Source organism: Gekko japonicus, unplaced genomic scaffold, assembly GCF_001447785.1.
Source record: "Gekko japonicus isolate JY-2015 unplaced genomic scaffold, Gekko_japonicus_V1.1 scaffold1394, whole genome shotgun sequence".
In the NCBI taxonomy this organism is placed as follows: Eukaryota; Metazoa; Chordata; class Lepidosauria; order Squamata; family Gekkonidae; genus Gekko; species Gekko japonicus.
This window is the reverse complement of record NW_015170321.1, coordinates 131,160-145,400: the sequence shown is the minus strand read 5'-3', so window position 1 is coordinate 145,400 and position 14,241 is coordinate 131,160. Positions and strand designations below refer to the sequence as shown.

The 14,241-nt window shown below is 39.2% G+C and overlaps 1 protein-coding gene across 8 annotated transcripts in view; it reads right to left on the bottom strand.

Moving 5' to 3' along the window:
- The window catches only part of MAP4K3 (mitogen-activated protein kinase kinase kinase kinase 3), a 99,765-nt gene that overhangs the window by 27,851 nt on the left and 57,673 nt on the right, over positions 1 to 14,241 (bottom strand). For 2 of the 8 annotated variants that reach the window (XM_015418068.1, XM_015418070.1), the window contains 5 exons: positions 6,372 to 6,430; positions 5,357 to 5,395; positions 5,047 to 5,103; positions 3,748 to 3,843; positions 2,618 to 2,660 (listed from right to left, as the gene is read on the bottom strand). In XM_015418068.1, coding sequence (XP_015273554.1) covers positions 2,618 to 2,660; positions 3,748 to 3,843; positions 5,047 to 5,103; positions 5,357 to 5,395; positions 6,372 to 6,430 — 294 coding nt within the window. The remainder of the gene's footprint in view (positions 1 to 2,617; positions 2,661 to 3,747; positions 3,844 to 5,046; positions 5,104 to 5,356; positions 5,396 to 6,371; positions 6,431 to 14,241) is intronic. The other 6 variants (XM_015418071.1, XM_015418075.1, XM_015418069.1 and 3 more) reach the window with 4 other exon arrangements.

Below are 14,241 nucleotides of genomic sequence, written 5' to 3'. Positions count from 1 at the left end.
ATACCTGAGGGACTTGTCTTCAACTACAAAGATAAAAAAGAAAAGATAGACTCTGTTTTAAAAGCAAAGATGTTTTTGGAAATGAAACACAGTCCAGTGAGTGATAAGAAAACAACAGAGGAACACGACACGAAAGAAGAAAGCAGCACATATGGGTCGGGAGGTTCGGAATCTACGGCAAGTAGTAATCCAGAGGAGAACTCCAAAATCAGAAAAAGGGGCTGCGGCCCCAAAAGTCCTGAAAGTCCAATGGAAATTCGATAAAAAGAAAACTAGAGGGAAGAAACTGAAATAACAGAATTTTATAAGCTTGAAAGTTTAACTGTTTAAGCTGTACTTACCTGATTTTAATATACAAACACTAGTTTGTAATAGAAGCTATAAGAAATAGCTATATTCCACTAACTTTATTATAGAGGGAACTTTAAGCTAATGATGAACCATTTTATATGAACCTTGTGTAGCTTATTTGTTTTAGTCTAGTGTTTAGTGTATAGTGTTTGTAGTAAGAAAATAATTTAAAAAAAAATTAGGCAGCAACTTAATCTGTTGACACACACTTTTAACATCTGAGGCATAGTTTCTGTTACTGATATTTTATTGTTTAATAGCTAGTTTTTTGTTTTGCTTTATGATTTTAACTTTATTTGTTATTGATTTCACCCTATTTGTATTCTGCCTTGGATGTTATTTTAATAGAACACTTCTAACCTGCCTTCCTAAGTAAAACTTTGGTTCATGCTCTGGTCATTTCCCATCTTAAGTACTGTATAGCCTCTGGCCTTCCCACATCAGCACAAAACTGTTTTATGTAAGCCACCCTGAGCCTGCTTCGGCTGGGAGGGTGGGGTATCAACCCAATAAATAAATAAATAAATAAATAAATAAATAAATAAATTACTCACTCACTCACACCTTAAGCCTCTCTTGTCTATCCAACACTATTGCAAAAATCACTGGCTTCCAACCATATTTTGGATGCCGCATAATGAAACTCAGTACTATAAAACGGCATGGTCATATGCATATGCACATATTTATTTATTTATATCATACTTCCCCCCACAGTGGTGACCCAAAGCAGCTTAGAACATTGTTCTTCCCTTCTCCATCCTGTGAGGTACATTAGGTTGAGAGAGTGTGACTGGCCCAAGGCCACCCAAAGAGCATTCATGGTAGAATGGGGATTAGAATTTGGGCTTCCCAGGACCTAGTCTGACACTCTATCCACGATGCCATGCCAGCTCTCATATCTGATGCAAAATAAATCCAAAAGGTATTTTCCTCAGTTTTTTCTGTAAAATTCTTATACAACAATTTTGGTTTTCTTCTTGTTTGTCTTTGACTCAGAATATTTCTTACACTGCGGTACAGAAATCAAAACCCTTACAGCAGACTTTATTGTACTGGTCAGTGAAAACATCTTTGAACTTGTAAAGTCTTAATTTTATTTACTGTTTCACCTCACTTTTCAGCCAAAACATGGCTCTTGAAGTGGATAACAAATGTATTTATGTATACATTTGCATTCTGTTCTCTCTGTACAACACACCTGAAGCAGTATACAACAGATTATTAAAACACATAACAATAAAAAAACCCAGAACATTTAAGCAGCAGCAGTGGAATCTGACTCAATCAGTTAAAAGTTCTATGCAGATTATACACCACTGATTTCTCTCATTTAGACCATGAGACAACCTTCCTCAAACCCCCGACCTTGCTCTATATCCCATTCTGCTTCCAGGACAAATTCCTAGACTTTTCAAAACTTTCCAAAGTCTTGTCTTACCAGATCTTTCTATTCTGATTTCTCTCTTTCCATAACTTTAATTGGCTCTACCACTCAGCTGTCCATATAACTTTTACTCCCTTAAATGACTCTCCCTTTACCGTTTCTTAGGAGCTGCGGTGGCTCAAGTGGTTAAGACGCTGAACTGCAGGCTGTGGAAGGTCAGTAGTTCAGCAGTTCAAGACCCGGGTGCGCATGATGGAGTGAGCTCCCATCTCTAGTTCCAGCTCCTGCCAACCTAGCAGTTCGAAAGCAAGGTGGGAAGGTAACAGCGTTCCGTGCGCCTTGGTGTTTAGTCATGCCAGCCACATGACCACAGAAACGTCTTCAGACAGCGCTGGCTTTTCGGCTTTGAAACGGAGATGAGCACCGCAACCCTAGAGTCAGATTCGACTGGCTTTCGAGCAAGGGAACCTTTACCTTTACCTTACTGTCTCTTATCCTTGAAACTGCCTGCTAGCACCACTTGGTGCTGCTCCTCTCTATTCCTTCTAATACCTCTTCAAAATCCACCTTTGTGTATGAAGACTTTGGCTAATTTTTTTTAAGTCCTTAACTCCAACTGAACTAAAGATGCATGTAACTGCAGTTGTTCATATTAATCCCCTATTACCCTTGTGCCAATCTCTTCCTTCCCCTACCTCTGTAGTTTTCCCCACTATCTAAATTTTAAAGTTTTCTTATTGCTCTGAGAAGTGCCATATACTTCAATGGCACTATGTTAATGAAACAGTTGCATGACCTGTTTCTTTGTATGGATGCTGATGTGACAACTGTGACTTCGAAAGATTTTAAGTATATTTCCTATAGCAAATGGTTCCTTACCTTTGGTGGTAAAGGAGGTGGCACTTTAGCCTTCATAGTTGAGCTTAAAGAAGGAAATAAAACATTAATGATAAATATCACATAACCATTAAAAAGCATAGTATGTGATATCAAAGGTGATCTTCACATGATATAAATCTGAATGGGCAATACAAGAACCCCAGGATCACTTTGACATGGCCAATGAGTTCCGAAAGATATCTGAAAATCCCCATTTTAATGTGTGGGGATGCAATAGTCTATTCTCATTACTGCAGAAAGAGTTCAGGAGGCAGTGCCAAACAGAATCAAGCTTTAGAAATTAAGCCAGACTTTCCCCCCATACCATATCTAAATACCTGTATTTTTCCAAGGTCAAATTTTGCATATCTGTGTTTGACATTTTCAGAATAATAAAAGCAGAATGCCTCCTCCACAGTAGTTTAGCATCCACTGTGGCCATGAAAATACTATGCAAATTATGTTAAATACAATTAAAATATGCAAATGTTCTTCAGTTCATTATGCATTTCAGACACAGCCCTCTTTATTGAACAGGTTGCCCGTTCTAGATGGAAATTCCCAAGATATTGGAATTAACAGTAAATATTTTTCCAGCATGCCTTAAGAAACCAAAATCAGGAACCCAACACCTAGTGATTAAGTACCAATCATTTCAGGGTAAAATGTGTTGTTATAAGAGAAAATGATTTCACAGGCAAAGATGGCAGAATGCAAAAGTGAGAATTTAAGATATACTGAATTATAGGCAGTAAGAGTTTAGAAAGAGGAATTTTAAGAGCTACAATCCCATGTTCAATTTCAAGCACCATTCCCACAAAAAGCAATGGGACAAATGTGGGCAACTGTGTGTTGTACAGCAGCCAGAATTTTTTCAAAAAATATCTGCTGTGATGATGTGCTATGATGAAATTTGCACAACTAGCCTTTTTTCAATATTGTTTTTGTGTGTCAGATTGCCCACAGCCTATTAATCTGATAAAATACATAGCATGGCATTTTGTCAACACACATTTTTGTTTCCAAATAGGCCCATGTCTCTTGAAGAAGAAAATTAAATTCAAAAGCTCAGTTTTAGAAAACAAGATACCAGCAAGAAACAAAAATTGCACATAAAATACTTTATTTACCCAGAATTCCGGTTTAGGGTATTGACTTGATTCCCTGCATATTGCTGGGGAATCACATTTTGCCTCAACTGCCTTTTTCCAAACTCCAATATTGCCCTGTTAAACAAGAGCACTTTTATGGCCTTTTGTAAATACAGAATATTACTATCCACAGGTTTTGAAAACACAGGCCAGTTCTACCAGGTTCCACCTCCATTAAATTACACTGGTCAAAGAAAAATACACACAGATTAAAATCAAGGAAACCTTAGATATTTTAGCAGAACTCCCCCAGGTATACAAATTCAGAAAGGTTCCCTGAAGTGGAGATAAACGTTCAATATACAACAGTACTCCTAACCATGTTCCTTCACATATAGTGCCAGCACCAATAAAAGCCTCAGGATGCCACATCAATTGTTTAAGGCATGACAGTCAACTGATAGGACAAATATTGCCAGATGACTCAATTATTTGACTGCAGCCAAGTATTCCATGAAACCACAACACAAATGCAACTGTGTAGGTAGCAGTTTATCCTTTTATTTTATTATAATGGGAACAGTTAGCAAAGGCAGGAGAGAGTGTCTGCTTGCCCCATATCCTGGCTGCAGGCAGGGGTAGCAAGGCTGCTCCTATTGGCCCAGTACTGCCTGAATCGCAAAGCAGTTGCAGTTATTTTCCTTTAGTTACTGCTTTAATTTTACCCTTTGAAGGTCTAATTGTAGTTGGATCCTAGTGTATGAGGATAAAATGAAAGAGATTAATTTTTATTACTGATTTGATGACATTGGTAAAAGTTGTTAATATTTATTACTTTTTTAAAAAAGGACCTCAGCTTTGCCAATGGCTCTTATGCATATGAGAAAGTGGGAAAGGGCCTTTGCTGCTGATCACTGAAAATTTAGGATGACACTAAATATGACAATGGCTTTGGAGCCTCAAGTGTGCAACAAACAGGTTTTGCTGACTTTTCTCCACATTTTTGGTATACATGCATGTAGTTCTTTGGCAGAATGTTTTAAATCATAAGAAGACAACATTTGTATCTTAGACTGCTCAACTCACTTACTATCCCATATCTCCCTGCTTACTTTCCTTGCTTCCTTTGTCAAGAGAAAAGTCCACAGTTGTTTTGCCTGCCAAATCAATGAAGAAAACAGCAGCAAAATTTAACTGTTTTGCCTGCCAGCATGGGCTCTATAAAGAAGGGCAACATTAACCCAACAGGAGAACTACACTGATAAGCAGGACACGGTTTGAACTAACTTTCCTCAGTTACCTTTGAAGTGCACATACTCCACAACTAGAAAAACTTACTGTTTTGCATCATCACTGTCCACATCTTCCTCATCTTCTAGATGTGCCACATGTCCCCTGTGGAATTAAACAGGGTACCAGGTCTGAGTGCAATTTATCAATTCGTCAAATATTTGTTTCCTGCACCTTTAATGTAGATACCTTGTTTTTTAAATCAATCAGCAGATGCAAGACAGATAAGCAAGGAGGTTTCTTATACGATTGACAAGAACATGGCCAAATGAGCACCGCCAGACTGTGACAGACACAAGAATGTGTGTGCAAGAGAAAGGACTTTGCAATCAAGAGAAAGAAGGAAGTTAAGAATTACCGCTGATGCAGTTCTTCTTCAACTGATTTTAGAAGACTCCTTTAAAAATAGAAGTAAAATTCAAGGACTGGACACACTCAGCAAAAGCACATATTTTCAGACACTTAAAAAATATGATTCGACATATGTAAGCCATGCAATAAATTACATCAACTGCTCAAGAGATTAGATGAAACATTTATTCATTTCAGATTGAAGATTCATTCATCAGCCTAATTACAGACTACAGTCACTAATGTTAAAAACTTCCCTAAAAATAATGCAATGCCATAAAAAATACTGGCACAACTAGAATCAAGAGCTGATTAGTTCCCCAGTTTATCACATTTAAACTTTAATATTTAAGTACAGTTCAAGCCCATAGGCTGCAGCATCAATACATACTCTTTAGATCTTTAAACTGCTTAAAGAAATCTTCATGGATTATATCAGATCTTGCTAATCAACTATATTTCCATAAATCTGCATATAAGAAAATAGTTCTAAAAAATACTATTTGTTTTAAGACGCACACTACTGTCTTTCTCAGAGGAAGAAATACTACTTAAAATGGTGCTTGCCATCTACATTTTTTAAGCTGTCCGTCAGCTGCTCAGTTAATTGGGGGGAATCTTTCAGTCAATCAAAAAGGTTTTTAAATTAACTGAATCAACAGATTACGCAACCCGAGTATTTTCACAGAATGTTTTCCCTCAAACCTCTGTGTATGTCATCTTCCAAAGCAACATATATTTGAGCCAACCTGGACATTAAAACTGATGCAGATATGCACAGACACATGGACATACTGGGATACAGATACACATGAAAAAGCAGTCTTTAGATAGCTATCAACTCAAAAATTCCTGAGCCACATATAATCACAACAGGCCTTTAAATACCCACTGATTTGATCTAGTTTTACTTTAAATTTTTTCAGTTGCTTTTACTGCAAAAAGGAATACCTTTACAGACATTGACCAAAAAAAAGAAAAAAAGAAAAAAAGAAACGTGCATCCATTATTAAAATACTCACTTATTTCCACCCAGGAAGTAACTGCCTTGGGGACCTTGAGCATATTCTAGTTGCAAATCCTAGTGAGAGAAAATAAATTGATCACAAAAAAATAAAAAGTTCATATATTGTTCTGGCATTCCTAGTGTCTGAATTTCAACATCTAACCTGCCCCTGCTGTTCTTACATGGTCTTTAGTGTCACACAACAGCCTGACAGCACACTAAACAATACAAAGTGAACTCTAGTTGCTGTAGATTTTCCGGGTTGTGTGGCCGTGGTCTTGGCATTGTACAACCTGACGTTTTGCCAGTAGCTGTGACTGGCATCCTCAGAGGTATAACACATAAAGATGGAGTACTCTCTGTGTCAAGTACTCCATCTTTCTGTGTTATACCTGAGGATGCCAGTCACAGCTACTGGCAAAACATCAGGTTCTACAATGCCAAGACCATGGCCACACAACCCGGAAAATCTACAGCAACTAATGAACTCCGGACGTGCAAGCCTTCGACAACAAAGTGAACTGTCACAGAAACATAGAGCTTGAAGGGATCTCAAGGATCATCTAATCTAATCCTGCGCACAATGCAGAAAATGCACAACTACCCCCCCTCTCCCAGTGACCCCTGCTGTATGCCCCAAGGCACAGAAAGGCATATGCCTCTATGCCTGAGGCATATAATTTACTGTGTCACATTTGGTTGGACCAAAAGAATTATATACAGAAAAGAAGCTGCCACAACTGAAGGAGAAGATATCATGGCCTCTGCCATCAGGGTCCCATCCTCTCCCTCCCTCTTAGAAACAACACAGAATATGTAACTGGAGGAGCTTGCTCCCCCAGCTAAAAAAAAAAAAGAACTCTGTACAAATGGCTAGAAACACAAGAGTAATCCATGGGCTTCTAGGTGACTATGTTCCTCCAGGGGTCGTTTCGTAGAAAAAGAGCTAGGGGAACTCATTAGCATAACTCATTAGCATATGCCACACCCCCTGACATCACCGGAAGTGTGTCATAAGGCCACACACCCCACCCCCAACGGTCCCAGCTGCTGCCACTGGCCTTGCAGCTCCACTGCCGAGCCCCATGAGGGGCCCGGCGGTGGACCTGCAAGGCCGGCGGGAGTGCAAGGAAGCCCCTCGAAGGCCCACCCTGGCCCCAGGCAGGCAGGGGTGGGGAGAGGCAGGGAGGAAGCAACTTACCCTCCCTCTTCTCCTGCCTCCTCCTGGCTGAATGAGGGCCGGAAGCGGGGCGGCCAGAAGCAGGGGGCGGGGCTTCGTCATGTGCCCCGCCCCCCTTACCTCACTCGGGGGAACTGCGATCCCCCGCGATCCCCCCCGAAATGACCTCTGTGTTCCTCCCTGTCTTGGCAGGAAGAACTCCAGCAAGAAAAGCCTAGCTTAGTCTCCACGGGATATAAATGCTCAGTTTGACACTGTGAGAACAAAACAATCTTCCACCTGTACTTTCCCCTTCCATTCCTTTGTGTTCTTAGTCTTCAGCTAGTAAGCCTGAGGGGCAGGGATCCTATCTCTTGATTGATATGACCCACTTTGGAGGACAAGGTTCTGAAAAATGGGATGGAGAAATAAACAACTAATCCTGTTCTGTAAAACCCTCTGCAAGGGTTCAAGCAATATTATATAGGCTCTGTAGCAGTTCTTACACTTCCAACTGTGCAAGAAGCTGCATAACTTTTTGCTGAAATACAAACTACATTTTCAGGTTTAATTTCACCTGTGCCATGTAACACTTTAGCTCTAGGTGTAACCAATGCTCCCTCTAAGTGTGGAGCCTTGTGAGTAAAACTTTTACTTTCTGAGCTACTGGCATTAAAGTTGTGAACGAGCAATTTGGCTACTGCATAAATTAGTTTGCTCTGGAGCCATCCTTCCTGAGCTAAAACAAAAATGTGTGAGCCGGAGGCTAAAAAACTGTGAGCTAGCTCACACTAACTCAGCTTAGAGGGAACACTGGGTGTAACATAGCTCTTCCTCAAATAGAAGATGTCTTCTGCATACTAATCTTATATGAATATGAATCTTACATGGTCCCTGCCTCATTGTTAGCTGTTTTGTGGACTTGCAAGCAAATAAGCAAGATATAAACTTATAACATTTTTTAAAAATAAAGATAGCAAGAAAGCCAGATTAAACATGAAGGAAGTGCCTGGAGAAACTTCAGGCATGTTTCTTTCATGTGCATAAAATGAGAAAGATGCGTTAGGTTTCAGTGAATCCCAAAGTAATCCACAGCTCTATGAGATCCAGCAAAATGCGAATCCTTGCAAAACGCAGTCTTAGCAATTCTTTCAAATCCCATACAACTCCTTAAATTGCACTAACCTAAGTTTATCTTTACATGGTTCAAGCTTTAAAAGGATAACTGCTGAGATAAAGCAATCAGTTCCCAACAAAATAACCATGCTTTAAATGCTCTTTTAAGGCTGCAATCTTATGCATGCTCAATTGAAGAGTAAGCCTTATTGAACACAGTGGGATTTACTTTCCAGTAAATATCGATAGGGCTGGGTTGCGCAAAGAAGTTACAAATGAATGAAATGCTAATGAAAATTTGACAAATACAGTAAAGTGTTCAAGAAATCTTAGCAGCTGTACGTATTAAAGAAATATGAATAGAAAAGGAAACTGAAGATCTTATGGCTGGGCAGAGGCAAAATGTCTCTCTCAATTTGTGATGTACAAATCCAGGACAATGTGTAGTCTACAATACTGACAGAAAAGGTAATAAGAGAAAATAAGCAAATCTCTACAAAATGTAAAGAGACCCTTCATCTGTCACCATATGTTAGAAATCTCACAGGAGCATTATTTATGAAAAGTGACATCTGTCAGTGTGGTTTATGTTTGTATTATTTAAAGGGCTAAACCTTTGCTTACTTGCCTGTTTACTACCCTGCTGTCTGCTAGCATCAACAGACTAAAATGAATATTGTACTGTATTTTTCACGTTCCTTTCTAAACTGCTATTACTACATACTTTAAAAATAACCCACATTTCTGCCTAGATATTATGTCAAAATATGAGAACATTATTTTTTGTATGATGTTTTTCCCATGTTTTTGTGGAAAAATAATGGTTGTAAAAGTAGGACAAGACAGACAAAAAGCTAGCACCACCTTAGTCCATCTAGCTCTTTGAAAATGCATGATTCGTAAAGGCTGAATCCTGGTTTTGTAACATAACGCATAAAGATGAATATGCAGATATGTATGCAAATTAAACAGTTTTCACCAAGGAAAAAGGCTGTGGGCTCACTGAATCTGACTCGATATAAGTCAGCTTTATATATTTACACATGTACTGTATAAAGGACTAATATCTATTATATTACATACAATAGACACAATTCCTCAGCACAGCCAGAATAACTTCTTATGCTCCCCCCAAAAAAAAATTCTGCAGGATATGTAATGACCTAGATCCAAGAGACTCAAACAACTTATCTGTTGTGGTTCTTTTGTGGTCATTAGTAACTGATATGAAGGTATTGGTAATAAAAATTCAAACATGGTAGAGCCATAAATACTAATATATTTTAGCTTGTGCTAATTCGGAGATTTTGAGCAGCAAAAAATTAAACATTCAACTATCAGGGGAAAATTTCTTTCCAAACTATCCTAGTGCTGTTACTCTTATGAATTTTTCAGATTTTGAATCAGCACTTCCCTTTTACTCACTCACCACCTTTTAAATTGGTGGTGAATACTTAAGCTGTCTCCCAGTATTTCCAATGTAATGTACATCATTCCACCCAAAAAGGGAGCACAGAAGGACTATGCAAATCATGCACACTTGAGCCCCTCATGCAGTATCATGCTTGATGTGTGCTAACCATACATATCAAGGATCTGTTCTCTGTCCTTTGTTTCTGGAAACTAAAGTTGGATAATTTATTGTTTATCCTTAGTACTTTAAAGCAATTTTTTTCAAAAAAACTTAGGTATATGCGATGCAAGCCAAAGGTGGGAAAGAGGTGAGAAATACAGCTGGGTGAACTTTGAACTTTGGGTGAAACTATGTTACTAAATCTGTGATGTGCTGTTTAGAGTGTCAGATTAGAATCTGGGAGACCCAGGTTTGAATTCCCACTCTGCCATGAGAAGTCACTGGATGACCTTGGTCCAGTCACACTTGCTCAGTCTAATCTACCTCATAGGGTGGTTGTGAGGATGAAAATTGAGTTGGAAAGATGGTGTTGTAAATTGCTTTTGGTCTCCATCAGTGAGAAAAGAGAGGCATAAATATCTAAATAAATAAATGCGGCCCCATGTCAAATGGCTCAAATCCTTCATCCATGTTGATGCTGAGGGGAATATCTTAATACAACGTGAGTTTTGCTTGTTTACTTCACAATATACAGTGTCATGGTTCAGTGGTCCATAGCAGAACTAAACTGATACGAAAACTGGGGTTTCAAGGCTTGAAGATATCACAATTTTTTTTTGTCATTCAAAGAAAAATAGCTTTCTCCATTTAGCAAAAAAGTGATTATGCTATAGAGAAACTGTATGAAGTTTGATATGCATGTATAGCTAGCACATTTACTTTTGTATGATTCTGTACTACTTGCCTCTGGTAAGGATTGTAACTACAGAAAGGGAGACTAATTTTCAGGAATGATGATAGTCAACCAATAAATGATAGCTATATAAGAAGTTCAATATAGTAATAATGAGAATACTTCACAATACTAATACTATTAATGCTTCATCTATAATCATCTTACTGCAAAAGATTGGGGGTGGGGCTAAAGCAGAGAGAGAATACCTTACCAAAGGCTTACCAATGCAATTTGTTGAAGAGACTATATTTAAAGCAAGGGCTTTTCATTTGCTTAGCTGCTACGTTACACTAGCTTTCAAATAAAATAATTTTTGTTATTCTTATATAAAACACTGTCTAAAGTGGCAAAGAATGGGAGATCAAGTGCAACCATAAGGAAAAACTCTGGTTTGGATCCTTCCTAAAAGTTCTGCAGAAGGAGAGTGGCAGGGATATCATTGGTCCCCCATCACGATTGGCAGAGATCTGACTCACCCCCTTGTTAGTCCTGGGGGTTTCCAGTCCCCCTGGAATTCAGTCCCCCTGGGCTACAGCAGGAGAGAGATGGAGAAGCAGTGCTCTGCTGATGGAAAACCTTCTATTTATGAAAATTTAGGCAGGATCCAAGCCTCTATACAGGAACAAGAAGAAACTAGACTAGAGTAATGAGTACTCATAATAACGTAACAGGAAACATGTTATACGAACATGGAAGGAAAGCAGTTTCAGAAAAAGGAAAATAAAATGGGAAAAAGTCACTTTGATAAAATTATGACATTCGCAATTTTGCAAGGTGCTTGAAGGGAAATTATTTCGTAATTAGATTGATATAACTGGATCCCAAAGGCTGGTTAAGATTCAACGTAGGAGAAAAGGCAAGCGATGTGAAGATACAGAGTGAGGCTGTCAGATTATTCTGTCAATGGAATGGCTTTGAGAGCTGAGCTGTGATGCGACACAGAGAAATCTAATTCAGGCCCCCCTCCCCATGCAAGATTCTAACAAAAGGTGCAGCATAAGAAGAAAGCATGTTTGACAACGGGGTGACACTTGCCTCAGAACAAGAAGGAGACAGGCTAGTTTGTGAGATGACAACTCCTCCTGTGGAGAAGTCCATCTCCCAATTTGTTAGGCCAGAGCAGGAACATCTCACACTACTTTTAGAAGGAAACTTGTGTGTGTAAAGTGCCATTAAGTCACAGCCAACTGATGTCGTAACTCTGAAATAGTTTGCCATTGCCTTCTTCTGCTAAGCTTTCCTTGGTGGTTTCCCATCATGGTTTAGCATCTGAGATATGATGAGATAGGGCTATGCTATGCCATTCCACATCCCAGAAGGAAACGTAGAACAGCGTAACTCTGGTATACAGATCAAATAAAAATACACGAACAGCAAGGTTGGTAATGAACCACCCCTATTGGAATGGATCCATTTTGAAACAACGGTGGTGGGCTGAACACTTTCCTTCCTCTTCTAAGAACAGGGCTGTTTTCTCTTTATCCTCCCGCCGAAATGTTAGTTTCTAAAAGGAGTGGCTCTGATGAAACCATCTATAGTACAGCTATTTCCTAGTTGAAGCTTTAATTGCCTTAATGGTGTTAACCTTCAAATATGTGGCCACAATTTCCTTATCCCTCCAAACAACATTGTAAAACAAAACAAAAACTTACACATATTGCATTTGGGATCTAATTTTTACCCTATGCCAAATCCAATATATCTTGGGGTAGAAAAAGTCCTTCAAGGCTGGGTTTGGTGTTTTTTTGTTTTTGGTGGTGGTGGCAGAAATAATTGTGTTTCATAGTACTAAGACATCCGGAGCCTGAAAACACACTTCAACATGAGGCAGAATGTTTCATTTGCATAGATTCATAACTCTCCTTCTGCGTATTGAATAACTCACAGCACTATGGCTCCTTTACAACTGTGATTTGAACCTAAGATATTGGACAACTAATATAAACCTTCATGAATTTTAAAGGAAAAAATTTAAAGCCATCTAAATTGAAGTATTCCTATCATTTTTCATACTTGGAGTAGTTTTACTACACCACAAATACATTTCTCTGTATCGAGGCAAATGTTCTTCAGGTTGTCATAAAAGGCTCTATCGCTCCAGGGCACTTAGAAATGGTTCCCTGGATCACAGTTTTCTTAATGAACCCCTGTAGTGTTTTTTTTCTTTCCTAATACATTATAGGGGCTGGGGTGAAACACTTCCCCAATGGCAAAATACATAGATTTTGGAGGTTGTGCCTTTTTGTTTACAGAAAGCAAACTATAATTGGCCACTAGTTACTGTATAGATGTCAATATCCTAAGAGGGAAAAAGTTCTAGAGTCCCCTTTCTCTGCATTCTGCCAAAAAGCACAACCTGGGATGGAAATGGAACCCAAACACTGAAGAACTGGTTTTCTACAATTCTCTTCCTAGTAAAATAGGGGGACCCAGGGAATAAGTCTCAGTGCCAGAAAGTGGCATCCCAAAATAGTACTAATAGCAAATACCTGGGGCTTAAGTGTGCTGGCACTGAGACCTTTAATCAGGCTTTTCTACATAAACCCCAAGATTAAGACTATACTCATACTCTGATACTCTCCCTATTTTACCATGCCACCAAAGTTGACCCTTCCAAGAACTTCCATCCACATTGTTCATAGAAGGTTGCCTTGATGACCACAAGGTACTCAAAGAGGCAGAGCCTCCCAATTCACCTAGCCACTGCTGCTCAGCCTCTAATTATAAATGGGATGAGGGTATAGAACTGGTCCCTGGGATCACAGATCTTCTCTCTCTGGTTGGGCATGATGGCTCTCCACCAACAGTATCATTAGATCTGGAAACCACTGCCTTCTGAGCCATTGAGGGAGGAGTATGAGGATCACTTCCACTTTCATCTGCTCGATTCTCCTCAGGACCCCATGGTATGAGGCTGGTTAGTTGCACAGGTATAAAGAAAGGCTTGCAATCAGCTGTGCTCCTAAACTTTTGTTCTTTCCACCTCTGTGCACTGGAAACGAGTCAGAAATCTTTCCACCTGCTTATTTTCAGATGTTAAAAACAGATGCAAATATTTGCCAAAGTTAACTGTTTGAATAATAGGGAGATGTAGGCAACTGCTCTGCTTCCTGTATTGCCTTTCTGTTTAACCAATCCATTGTGTTGGCCACCCCTGCTAAGTGTTCTGCCCTGAGTGATATTAGATGAGGCTTGCCTCCAGATTAAGAGTTGGTGAGTACACACCACTCTGCCTGTTGATATATGCCTTTCCCTATACATCACACATTCAGAAAACTCTTGTGTTGACTCTGAAGGTCAGG